At 45.7% G+C, this 13,238-nt stretch overlaps 1 protein-coding gene across 1 annotated transcript in view; it reads right to left on the reverse strand.

The window, feature by feature from the left end:
• The window catches only part of LOC135399324 (uncharacterized peptidase C1-like protein F26E4.3), a 54,983-nt gene that overhangs the window by 2,857 nt on the left and 38,888 nt on the right, over positions 1-13,238 (reverse strand). Inside the window, exons 4-10 of the mRNA XM_064631184.1 lie at positions 12,804-12,894; positions 9,841-9,982; positions 8,056-8,206; positions 6,916-7,078; positions 6,692-6,737; positions 3,089-3,212; positions 2,584-2,626 (exon numbers count right to left, since the gene is read on the reverse strand). Coding sequence (XP_064487254.1) covers positions 2,584-2,626; positions 3,089-3,212; positions 6,692-6,737; positions 6,916-7,078; positions 8,056-8,206; positions 9,841-9,982; positions 12,804-12,894 — 760 coding nt within the window. The remainder of the gene's footprint in view (positions 1-2,583; positions 2,627-3,088; positions 3,213-6,691; positions 6,738-6,915; positions 7,079-8,055; positions 8,207-9,840; positions 9,983-12,803; positions 12,895-13,238) is intronic.

A 13,238-nucleotide genomic window follows, 5' to 3' on the forward strand; every position in this document is an offset into this window, starting at 1 on the left:
AGGCATAGACAGTGTTGACACCCATGGGTGTATTGCTGGGAACGTAAGTGACCCATTCTCGCACGTGTTACATGTGGCGACTTTTGTTCATCTTCAGTGGAAACGTCACTTGAGGATTTCATAGTGACTGGAATTCGGGGAGAAATCGGGTTTAACCCGAATTGGTCGGAGCTCAGTTCTGGGGGGAATAACTGGGCGGAATCAGGTTTAACCCGAAAAAGTCACTCCCTAACTATACCTGTTAGAGTACAGACAAATTACTTCCAAGTAGTGCAAGTAGGGCCACCAGAGCCGTCATGTACTGTGTATTATCTGCTTCTCTAGTTTTACAACCTTGCAAAGTAATCTATGCTATGTGTGCCAGAAGCAGTTAGTCGATTCCCAGATGATAACAGACAGTCCCACTTTTTTTCTCTCATTGCTATCCCCCACATGTCATTTACAGCTGCCTCCACTGATTGAACTATGTTTGTCATGAGATGGCCATCCACTCTTATGAACCGCCTAAGGTTCCTACAACAAGGAATGATTGCCAGTCATCAGTAGGGACCTGTCGATCAGCCTTGTGGCACGTGTCTACAATGAATGTTCACCTGTCACTTCCTTCTTCATGTGTTATACAAAACAGTTAAACATAGCCTTGTGTGACACCTTTATCCATGCAGCTGCTGACAATTGAACTATGTCTAGCAGATCCATCTGTAAAATAACATTATATGTAGTTGGGCTGGTGGACATTCCAGTTGTTTATAGTATAGAGTCAGTACATCAGCGTTGCCGCTATGCTGTCCATCCGACTCCGGGGTAATGTGCGACACACGAAGCATCCATGAAACTAAGTAGTGCTTCACGTAATGCCTCAATGTGGCAGGGGGTGGGAGTACAGCACTTGTAACATTCATAGGAAGAAACAAAACCTTCACTTTCCAAAAAATGTCCTACATTCACAGTGTAACGCTTGGCGTACATTGATGAGGACAAGAAACAAGAAAAAATGGTAAGCTAGGGCCATGTAGAAGAAGGCACGAATGAATCTCCCAATGGCAGAAGATTGTATATAATCGAAGAAGTCATTATGTCTGCAAGTGGAAATACCTTTTAAAGGAGCATGGAAGGCACTTGAAATTCTACAGGGTGTCCCAGCTAAATGCAAACATTTTTTTTTTAATATATAGATCACTTTTTCGAGATGAAGTTGCAATATAACGTATGCTGGCACTCCTTAAGAGGGCACCAGCAAACTCCTAGGGCAATGTCCTAATTAACTTTCAATAATTAACTGTTTAATTATAAAAGCTACGAACTTGCCCCACTGAGAAAATCTGGTCCCTTCAGTCACCTGACACCGTAGTCTTTTTGAGAACAAAAATCCATTCGACAGATCGTCCGCAAAAAAATTTGTGAAAGAACGCCCTTTTTTTTTTATTTTGCTCATTGCTTCGGAGACGCGTCTTACCTTCACCCCCAATGTGAGAGGGCGAAAGAGCACACTATCGCCTCTTGCGTCCTGGCAAAAGATTAAAAGAAAACAGAAAATGCAACCCAAGATAAGGGCAGTTCTGATAGCATCACCCGATACATTTGTTTTTGTTTTGCTTTCGCAAGTTAAAGCTCATCTTCGACGCATGAGGGGGCACTGCGCTCCTTCACCCTCTCACATTGGGAGTGAAGGGAAGACACGTCTCTGGAGATGCACAATGAACAAAATAAAAAAAAAATTGTGTTCTTTAACGAATTTTTTGCGGACGATCTATTGAACGGATTTTTGTTCTGAAAACGGCTACGGTATCAGGTGACCAAAGGGACCAGGTGTTCCCATTAGGACAACTTCGTCACTTTTATAATTAAAAAGTTAATTATTGAAAGTTAATTAGGACATTGCCTTAGGAGTTTGCTGGTGCCAAATTAAGGAGTGGCCTTCAGATGCGAAACCCACTTCATCTCGAAAAAAGTGAGACATATATTTTTAAGAAAGCTGTTCGCATTTAGCTGGGACACCTTGTATATATGTATATAAACATATTGCCTTCAAGAACCATCACGCAAAATATTTCTTTTAGGAACCTTGAATTTGCTGCGATAATTAGTTAACAAGAATACACGCAGCAGCAGCAATCTCGTCCATGCTGCTTTTGGCGTATGGTAACATCAAGCCTGTTACTACTTTTTACTGGCTGCCAAGAATCGTCTGCTAGCAAAAACGACCAATCAAGACGTGGGATGGGTGGCACGAAATGAAACTGCGAAAGGAAATAAGGAATAAAGGAAATAAAAAAGATAAAAGAAGGCGCACGCCTCACTACTGGGTGACTCACTTGGCACCCCGACTGACAGTCGAGGCAAGGAGCGTTTCTGACCCACGAGACTGCAAACTCTCTTGCGCACCCGGACTGCGTGTTGCTGCTGTGCTTTTTGTGTAAATATATATCCCTTGGATTCTAGTCCCAATTTATACTTTTCCTGACATAGTTTTGTTCGAGTCCTTCCATGCTCCTTTATAGTTCATTTAATGCCTGCGGGTTACATCTTCAAAGCCACTACAGACACACTTCATGCCACTGTAATGTTGCAACGCTCACTTACCCAGTATTTGACTGGCCTTCCACGTTCCCTGTCCACGCCCCACCTGTAATGAAGATTCAGAACCAATCAGCACACAGGCCGCGCTATAGCCAGCCCTCTATTGTAGCTTCGCCACACTAAGTGGACAACAACAACAACTTTATTGTGAGATGATGAATGGGAAGTTTCATCGCCAGGGGGACAATACTCTACCCCATTGCTGGTGGTGATGCGGGGAGTGAAATAATGAGCCCCTTCACAATAAGGATCGAAGTCCTATGGTATCCAGAAAGGCGAAGAGAGCTTTGAGGGCAGAGCGTTGGTGGGCTGGATGTGGCCAGGGACCAAGCAATTTTGTGAGAGAGAGGGGGGCGAGAGTCTAGCTCGTTGAGGGATCCGGAGAGTACGGTTCGGGAAGGTTGGTAGTGTGGGCAGTGGAGAAGAATGTGCTCTAGATCTTCTACAGCCTAAGTCGAAGCCTACACTAAGTGGACAACGTCTTACTGAACTGAGGAAAATGCATTACCCTATGATGCGGACAGAGTGCCAGCCGCTTTGTTGGAACTGTTGAGGCAGGTGGCTGGAAAGCCTGGTGTGCCTGTACACACCTCGCTGGTACAGGAAAAGGTCCTCACGTACGTGGATCACGGCTGCGCACATAAAGCAGGTGAGCATCATTTACACAGCACCGATTAACAAAAAAACTGAAAACACGAAGAATGTCACACGGATTACATGGCCGCTGTCTGTCATTTTCGACGACTGCCATATTTCGTCAGATTACATGTTTTGTCACTGTCCTTCCTTTCAGATTTTTCGTTATGGATTTAATTCAGCAGTTTAAATGCTTCGTAACCACTCCCATGGTAGCTGGGCTTGGGTTGGGGTCGAGGTTACATACAACAGATAATCGAAAGCTTACCCAGGCAACACGTATCTTGGCCCTGTATTGGTCCAGTACTAGACCAGTATTTTGCCGATATCCTACCAATATTGGGCCAAGATATTGTGCTGCTTAGGTAACTACCATATTCTCGTGCCTCCCTCAAGGGCCTCTAGGGTCTAGTGCACCTCCTAGGGGTACTCCGTGATTTCCGACATGCCAGCTACTACAGTACTTTTCCTAGCCGTTCCCTTCACTGAAACGTGTTGAGTAACTTTCCAGCAGCCCTTGAGTGTCACGAGTGAGGTTCAAACAGAGTGGTCGACATCTGTTGTGACATTCTTATTGTGTTCCTGGGATACACTTTTAGGTTAAAGGAAGGCAGTCAGATTGCACAATGGAGTCAGTTGTGAAGCAATAAGAAGAATCTCTTATAGCACACTTGGCTGTATGGATCCCTGAGGTTGAACCAAGAATACAGTGGCCGATACGGTTTTGACATTCAGACAGACAGGTGTCTGGTTGTAAGCGATGTGAAGCAAATTCCTGTCGAAGGCTTTTTATGTACGAGGGGTGTTCAAGTCAAACCGGGACTTTCTGTCTCCTTAGTGTACAAATGGCTCGCACTACTTCTTTTTCGTCATTTTCACACGCGACAGGCCTCCGCGTTCACCACGTGGTGGTCCAAAGTTTGTGCAAAACAGAAGACACGTGCTCGACGAGATGGCCGACAACAAGGCGAGCGCGCACATCGAACAGCGAATTGTCATGAAGTTTCTCGTGAATGAAAGCATAAAGTCATCTGAAATTCACAGAAGACTTGAAGCTCAGTATGGCCACGATACACTTAGCCGCAGCAAAGCGTTTGAGTGGTGCAAACGGTTCCGAGACGGCCGTACATCAGTGCAGGACGGTCCCGGTCGGGGCGGCTCAGAGCCCAGTGTCGGAGTCCCTGAGAACATCCAACTTGTGGAGCGCCTGATCCTCAAGGACCGACGGATAACATGTCTCGAACTGGCTCGAAAGACGGGCCTTTCTGTGGGAACGTTGAACACTATCATTCATGAACTCCTCCAGTTTCGGAAAGTCAGTGCCCGTTGGGTCCCGAGGCAGCTCACCGTGTTTGACCGGCAGAGAAGACTGGAAATCTCCCAATAGCTAAGGTACGGTTTCGACACTGAAGGACAGTCGTTCCTTGATCGGATCATCACGTGCGATGAAACGTGGGTGCACCATTTCACTCCCGTGTCTAAATGCGCATCAAAACAATGGAAGCATCCGGGCTTGCCAGCTCCCAAGAAGTTCCGAAGCACCCTGTCTGCGGGTAAGGTCATGGCCAAGGTCTTCTGGGACAAGGCTGGCGTTGTTCATGTTGATTTTCTACCCAGTGGTACCACCATCAATAGTGCATATTACTGCCAGGTTCTCAGGGATGTGCATATAAGGCGCTGAAGCAAAAGCGGCCGGGCCTCATCACCAAAGGAGTCCTCCTCCTACAGGACAATGCACGCCCGCATACCGCGCATCTCACGACACGCACCTTACAGGAACTTGGCTGGGAGTTGCTGCCACATCCCCCTTACAGTCCAGACCTCGCCCTCAGCAATTTCCATCTCTTCGGGTCACTGCCCAGTAAACCACGAACGTCTAATGGACATCTAGAGGATGGTACACCGTGGATATTTTGGATATCTAGTAGACATCCGGATATGTCCAGCTAACGTGAAATGGATGTACTATGAATCGTCGGAAGCTCATCCATAACTGTATAGATGGATATCCTCTGGATGTAACAGCTGGACATTAGCACATCCAGTGGACGTGCTTGTGAGCCATTGCGACGTCTAATATACGTCCTATCGATGTTCCTACCGGATTAACATACGACAACATATAGACGAGATTGCAAATCTACTTTTTCAGCTATTTTGTGTGCATGAACAGCGCAAATGCCGTAGCCCTGGCCGTACCCCACCCGACACGGCTTGGGCATTTCTCAGTAGCCTCTATTGGCGTACTGGATGGAACATATACTAAAATACCAATAGTTGCGGGATGTTTGTTAAGTGCAGTGGGGCCGAAAACGTTTGTAACGGTGACGAGGATGTGTTTCTGCAATTAATTCGTATGTCTGCAATGAGTCAAACTGCCCGCTAGCATTTCTGATATTCCTTGCTAACAAATATTGTGTTTGGAATTCAGGCTATTGTCTATGATGAGGTTACCTACTGAGTGGCGCTGTCAAACTGACAGGTTTCCTGTGTTGGTGGAAGAGTGCTACGTAGATCCTTTGCAGAGAGCAGGACGCGAACAAATGGAAAAACTTGCTTTTACTGGTTCTCCAATTTATCACGTTCTCGCAAGATAAATTTGCTTTCTTCTAGCGCTATACGTAAAAATTACTATCCAATTGATAGTCGAAACAACGTTTCGTAAACATACGTCTATATTATCGTATGTTAATCCGGTAGGAACATCGATTCGACGTATATTAGACGTCGCAATGCCTCACAGGCACGTCCACCGGATGTGACAAATGTCCAGCTGTTACATCCAGAGGATATCCATTTATACAGTTATGGATGAGCTTCCGACGATCCATAGTACATCCATTCCACGTTAGCTGGTTATATCCGGATGTCTACTAGACATCCCAAATGTCTTAGATGTTTGGATCTTTCTAGTATGTCTAATAGACGTTTGTGGTTTACTGGGTGAAGGCGTTCCTTGGGGCCGCCACGCTGCGACGACGAGGTCAAGAATGCGGTTCGATCATGGCTGCTACGCGCCGGTAAGGATTTCTACGCTGCTGGCATCCAAGCCGTCGTGGAACGCTGGGTGCATTAGTGCAGCTGGAGGTTACGTTGAAAAATAAAACTTAATTTCTCGCCTCTAAGTTCATGTTACTTTTGCGAAAAATGAAAAGTTCCGGTTTGACTTGAACGGCCCTCGTATTTTGATTTTTTCCTTGTTCTGTGGACCCTCTAAAAATTGCAAATTTGAATTTCTGCTAATATATCTTCATTTGTATGACACGTAGCACATTGGACTTCAGGTATAGAAGATTAGCATATATGTTTGCCTTATGTTTACAACTGCAGAGAATGTGTGTGTGCAAGTACATACTCCAATTCTGTATTTTGCTACTAGTCATATGTTCAATGGTCGTACAAAAAAAATTTAAAAAAATCTGCACATCCAAACGTTTTAGCCAGTGCACAAAAAAGTTGCTCCCATTCACCATACCTTGAACTGGCCCGTTGGTCAGAATTTCCAACATGATGGCTTCTTCCTGCAACATCATTTGAGGTACATTTAAAATGAACAGAGGTACGTAGACACATTATGTGGAACACAAGGAGCGTTTAGTGCATACAAATTCTTTTCGACAAGTTGATGAAATATTTGGCTGTAATTGCCTGTGTAACGGGAGTTTGTTTTCACTGCAGGAGGAGAGAAAAGGCGCATACATTTAGTGGCACCCTGTATGGTGGAGTGGAGAAATATTTCGTCCCTTGGATTCCAGTGGGGCAGACAAGTTCGTTGCCAGGGTGCTTGCGGTTGCGGATGAAGCACTGCGTTGAAGCATTGTTGTAACCGCTCGTGTACTGGTAGCAATCTTCGGCAACTCCTCTGAAAATAGTTTGCACAGAGGCGATCAGAACAAGAATCTTTGGGACACACACGCTTAGTACAATACATTTTTTTTTATTGCGTGTTAGCACCGCGAAGCAACTGTGGCTATGAGCGGCGTACAGATGTGGACAGACGGAGAGGGGACAGCAGGAAGGAGTGGGGGACAGGGGGATTAGTATGCGTCCTGGGCCGACTTCAGGGGGAACTGTGCCGACTAGTAGTACAATACATGTTTTTCACAGTTTCTTGTCAAGGCGATTATGGCTGATATATTGTGCCGACTGTTTCTTATTTATTTATTTATTTTTGTAAGCGTCAAGGACGTTCAGAAGCAGCTTTAGCATCCTAAGAACAATTATGTAGTACAGTTTATGTGTTACTTTAAAGGGACGGTTGCATCCGGAAACGCATCTATGAAAATAATACCACACTATGTTCAGCATCGGCCGACAATCTACTTGACCAATTTTTTCATCTGAAATGTGCTCGTATATTAGAGAAACAAATTTTAAAGATCAGCGCTGCTTCCGCAGCTGTAGAGGCTCCAGTGGCAACGACATCAGCATGGCATCACCAGGAGGAGTGGAAGGGCGCCGCTCAGACGAGAAAGGCGCCGTCCAGACGCCTGCAGCATCCCCATCCCTTTTCTCAAGGCCATACTCTGATTGGTGGTGTAGGAAATGACGTTTTCCCCTTTTTCCAGAGAGGGGGATCTGGCATACCCTTAACATCCGTCGTCTGCATGATGTAAAACCCCCGAGACTAGGGAACACGAAAGGACAGACACAACACGAAGTCTCAAACACAGCTCGCCGTTCTCTTGTCATGTATTCCATCGAATAGCAGTCTAACTACAACAGTGTTTCGCGTGCGATTTTCGATACAGTGGTCCACGATGAATAAAGTTACACCATAGTTTCGAAATCGACTGGAACGGATGCGGCCGTTTAAAGAGTGACTATTGACGTGATTACCCAAAGTTCATAAGGTAACGCCAGGCCCTGTCCACGTGACCTCCGCTGCAAGGTTCCTGTCGTGGATCGAGGCAGGAAAGCAGGTCTTGCGGTGACAGTTGAACTGAGTCCCTGCCCCTGGACTGGACTGCCAATCTGTCGGCTGCCACGGCTTGGAATAAAAATATGTAATCTTAGCTTTCATTCTGCGGTGCAACTTTGTATAGCCAACAGGAATGATTCTACAGGGAGAATGCTATGATATCACTCGTGTTCCCAGTAAACCACTAATATCCCTAGGACATCCTTGCAAGGTCGTGAACGTCTTGGATATCTGGACATCCATGCAATATCTGTGGGATGTCCCAGAACGACATTCACGTTTTTATTTTATCGAGTAAATCACAGATGTCCTAGGTACGTCTGCATGATATCGCGGTTTGGACATTTGAATGGAGGAAAAGCCTGGAGATCCCTTGGATACCCACGAAATATCCAGTACACGAGATTTTGTGCACTGGTTGAACGTCACAGGAACGTCGCCAGGACATTGACTGAAGATATGCAAATAAAGGTGAAGTTTGTGACATCTTGCTCCGACAGCCACATTTTTGTTGTGGTGAGAGCAAGCAAAAACTTTGTATACGTTAACTGGATGGGAGGAACATGCAAAATCGTTATATATTTCTATCGTTCGCGTGCTGCTAGCCGTGAAAGTATTTATCTCTATTCGTAACGATCGTCAAGCAACAGTGGAATTTGATCACTTTTATAGCTCCACTCAGCAGCTATTCCCATTATAGACAATAGCTTGAATTAGAAACACAGTATCTGGCATGAAGGAATGTGAGAAACGTTATTGGTTATACCATGTCTCTGCAGATTCACGGGTTAATTGCAAAGAAGCACCACCTCACCGTTACAGGTGTATCACAGCCCAAATACGTAACGAACTTGCCCCAACGGCCTTTATTTCAGTATAAGCTCTGGGCATTTTGTCAGCATAAACCGTTGTGAATGCTCTGGTCTCCCTTCAAATCCGCTTAAGCGGTGGAGGGAGGCAAATGGGGCCCGATCCCTCATATACCGGAGATGGGCCCCTTGGTGACGCGGTCCGCCCCCGGGAGGGCCGTGTCTTGGAACGGTCGTGGGGGCAGCATCGCTTGCGGTGTTGTTTCTTAAAATGCTCTGGTATCCCTTCAAATTCGCGTATGCGGTGGAGGGAACAAAAACGGAGCCTGCTCTTCTTTTGAGTGGAAGCATGTGTGGTAACATGGTCAGCCTTGGTGGACCGTGCGCCAGGGTTTGGTCGAACGCTGGCGGGGCTTACTACATTCCCTGAATTTTTGACCTGTTGTTGATGTTCGAGGCATTTATTTCAACACACACATAAGAATTAACATTGTACATAATACATATGCAAATACATATATATTTACATACATATCAGAGTGGTGTTGTCATGTCAGATATGTATTAACTAAAAGCAAGTGCATGTTTGGACCTGCTTGCATGATGTCCCACGTACGTCCATATATCCTAAAAAGACGTTCCCGGGATATTCGGAGGATCTACAAATGACAAAGAAGTGCTAGTCCACAGAACGTCTCGGGGATGTAAATGGGCTCTGTGGCAAAGTCCGTGGGATATCCCAACGTCCGAAATGGGATATCCCGCAGACGTTTTCTGGATATATATGGTTTGCTGGGTTCTATCTAGCGAGAAATTCTTGCACTTTACTGCCCCTTGAATTACTACGCGCAGGCAAAGGGGAAAGGTTGACCACGTCCAGACAAGTGGCATTACCTGTGGTGGAGAAAGCCCACGATGATGCACATTCTAGCTGGTCCCTGATGTTCTGAATGAGTCCGGGCCACATTACGCGAGAGTCGAAATGATCAGGGAGCGGTTGTTGGCGCACAAGATGGAGTTCACTCATTTTCTCTGTCTGCATAACAATGGTATCGAAGTCAGTGGTCATCATGACACCAATTCCTGAAGAGATACTGTTTGCTCACACGATATTCTGTTTGTCTGAATAATGTTTCACGCATAGAGTGTCTCGTCATTCATACTCATTTGTAGAAGTCGTGCGAGTATCCTCTCTGCTATCACATGCGATACTACACACGGACGTCATAGGGTAATCTATTGACTGACATCACTAACGTAACCAGAAGAAGAAAAAAAATATTTCGGGAAGAGTTCTATAGGTATTTATATGCAGGCATGGATTTCACCCTCGTATTCTCTCTCCCAAATGCGCGATTTCGAAAGAAGGGGTTTGAACCTCCGAAAGACCTCCCTTGCCTCCGTTACTGGCTGGCTTGTAATACAAAGCTAGAGCTTTCAACTAAAAGTCGTCAGCTCAGACACTGTCTGCACTACTGGCGGCTTGTGCTCCCAGTATTCGCAATTATTGAAGGGGGCAATCCACGGGAATACCCTGAGTTCTTGCTGGAGAATAACCTGTGTTGAAGAACGCCTGCAGCATGCGCGAGAGCATTCTGACCGGCTCGCGCTGCGGAACCACTCGTGCTCCGTCCGGAGGACCCCATTCGAACGAGTACATTCTCATTTGCATGTACCTGTCAGGCGGTTCGTCGGAATCGTCAGGATCCAATACCGGCTAGAAGCAATGCCACGTAAGTTGCATGACAATTAAGAGTCCGCCAATCATGAGCCGCCACCAGCCGCGCATGGGCAGCCACAGAAAGCCTGTGTTTGAAATAGTCCGTGGCGATTGGCTGACATTCTGACTTTATACGTCTGCGTGCGAAAGATGTCGGCACGGTTCCATGTGAAGTCGGCCCAGAATGCGCGATACCCTCCTGCGATAGTCAGTGACGTTTCTCGCCTGGGCGTGCCGGACTAGGGCAAGCAGTTTCATTGCCACCACGTGCGAAAGCGTGAGGGTATCTTCATGTGGTCCGCGCCGCGGCTGTAGCTGACGATTTTTGAGTGACCCTATCACAGTTCATGTTTTCATGATGTTTCGGCAGCGAGAGAGAGCGCCGCGCCTTCGAGGCTTCGCCTTTTTTCGTATTGCTGACAGTTCACAAAGTCTTTATTTGATGTGTTTTGCATTGAAAAGACCACTTTTTGCCAAATGAGGTTGTGCTGATAACGTGTCGTTTAAAATGATAACATAAAAATGACACATGAATTAACTCGCATGTGCGAAAATTTCTCCTCGGGGAACGAAACACGCGTTACCTTAATACAAAAGGAACGAGATTCATCCATCCACATCGTTCGTCATTTTTGAGAGAATGAATCCGCAGTTTATTCTTTCCCTCTCCTTCTCAAGAAGGCCGACAATGCGGAGCGGGCTCTCATTGGTCTCCTCAAACGGTTTGTCGAATCATCGCGGGAGATCGTTTGAGGAGACCAATCAGAGGCCTCTCCGCATTGTCGCGCTACATGGGAAGGAGAGGGAAAACGTAAACTGCGGTTTCTTACGATCATAAATCACAATTGACGCAGCGCATGAGAGTCCCGTTCCCTTTGTGTTGGCGTCACGGTAACGACATCTTTCATTCGCAAGGGAGTAATTTTTACATTTTAGTGCCCCTTTAAGTGGGCGTTCCCAGGATTTTCCAAGAAGGGCAAAGCCTGCAACACCCCCAAGCCTCTTTCCCTGGAGACGTACGCTGTGGACTGTGCGGGTGTTCAGAGGTTCATATTGCGACATGAGAATAATCATTACGGCCAGGGGGAGGCACGCCCCCCACCCCCACCCCCTCGCGGTCTGCCCATGCGCAGAATGCTCGTGGGGGCTTCCGAGGTGCTAGGCGACTAGCGCATGCGCGAAAGCGATTAGTAAAGAGGCTTCGTTGCTTGTACCAATCATCGTTGCTTGTACTAAACAAATCATCGAAAACGAAAAAAACAAAAAGAGAAGTCGCTACTTGCGTGCACGTGAGGTATTTTGGCTACTTTTACGGCTACGGAAATTCCCAATTCCCTTTAAACGTGCATTCTTTCAAAGAAATGCGCAAGGTATGCTGAAAACAGATACGGCCACCCTCCCCCTTCTCAGATTATTGCGCATTTGGAAGTTCCTTGCTGCTCGTTTATATTGCATTGGTCGTTTTAATGTGTGTAGTTTAATGGTGAGGATGTACTAGCTGTGTAATAGCACTAAATCAATTGCTAACGAGTGGGGTCCTGTTTTGGAATTTATCCCCGCATTCCAAAACGGAGAGTCGGTTGTTAGTCGCACTTTTCTTTGCCTCGTTGTTTAGATAACAAATTATTATTTAACCAGTGTTATACTCGATTTTTTTTTTTTCTGAGGAATTGGTCGTTCACATATCACTGTTTCCTCCCCTGTTGTAATACGCTTATTATATACTGTGCTCATTTACTATTTCTACCGTTATTATACGAGGGTGTTTGCCTGGTTTAAGTCACCCTACGTGGAAACAGGTTCTTACCTTCACTTTGACATTTCTTAATGCCATTTTTGACCTCATAAGAGTAAATTGAGATTCACTATTGCTACGCGTTGAAAGTACGGTCCTTCATTACTTAGCGGCAACTTTTGTTGACTGCTTTTATTCTATTTTGATCGAATGTTCCCGTTTTAATCACGTCCACCTGCAATGACAAGCGGCCCCTAAATTTATATCGCTCGCTTAATTTTATAATTAAAAAAAAAAGAAGAGATAAGTGACATACGTAAAATTGTTGGCATGCTCCATATTTTTATTTTCTGGTATTACTAAGCGTTCTACGAAATCAATATACATTCCGACATATCTTACGTCTCGTTCAGGCTGGTGGGTTCCCAGGTAGTAGCGAATGCCTTCTTCGAGAAGTTTGCCGTAGAAGAAAGAGTAGTTGGCAGCTTCCCATCTGAAATACGGAGAACGTATTTTTTCTGATATATATTGCCTTTTTTGTGCGTGTGTATAGTTCACGGCACCCACATGTTTTTCTAACGTCTACCCGTCAACCCTTCCTATTGAGCCGAGGACGGTGTGATGATCCAATTATATATCTTTACTGCTCGTCAGACGGCAAACTTAAGGCCGTTAGCGGAACGACCGTTACTTCACCTGTAGTCCAACCATCATTTCGAATGACATCGTTCTCTGCCCTGATTTGTCGAAAACAGGAGGCGAGTACGCCTTTTTTGTGGCAATTATGAACTGCATAATTGTCACACAAAAACGGTGTACGCCTCCCATTTTCAACAA

This window comes from Ornithodoros turicata, chromosome 6 (genome assembly GCF_037126465.1).
Source record: "Ornithodoros turicata isolate Travis chromosome 6, ASM3712646v1, whole genome shotgun sequence".
NCBI classification, from domain to species: domain Eukaryota; kingdom Metazoa; phylum Arthropoda; class Arachnida; order Ixodida; family Argasidae; genus Ornithodoros; species Ornithodoros turicata.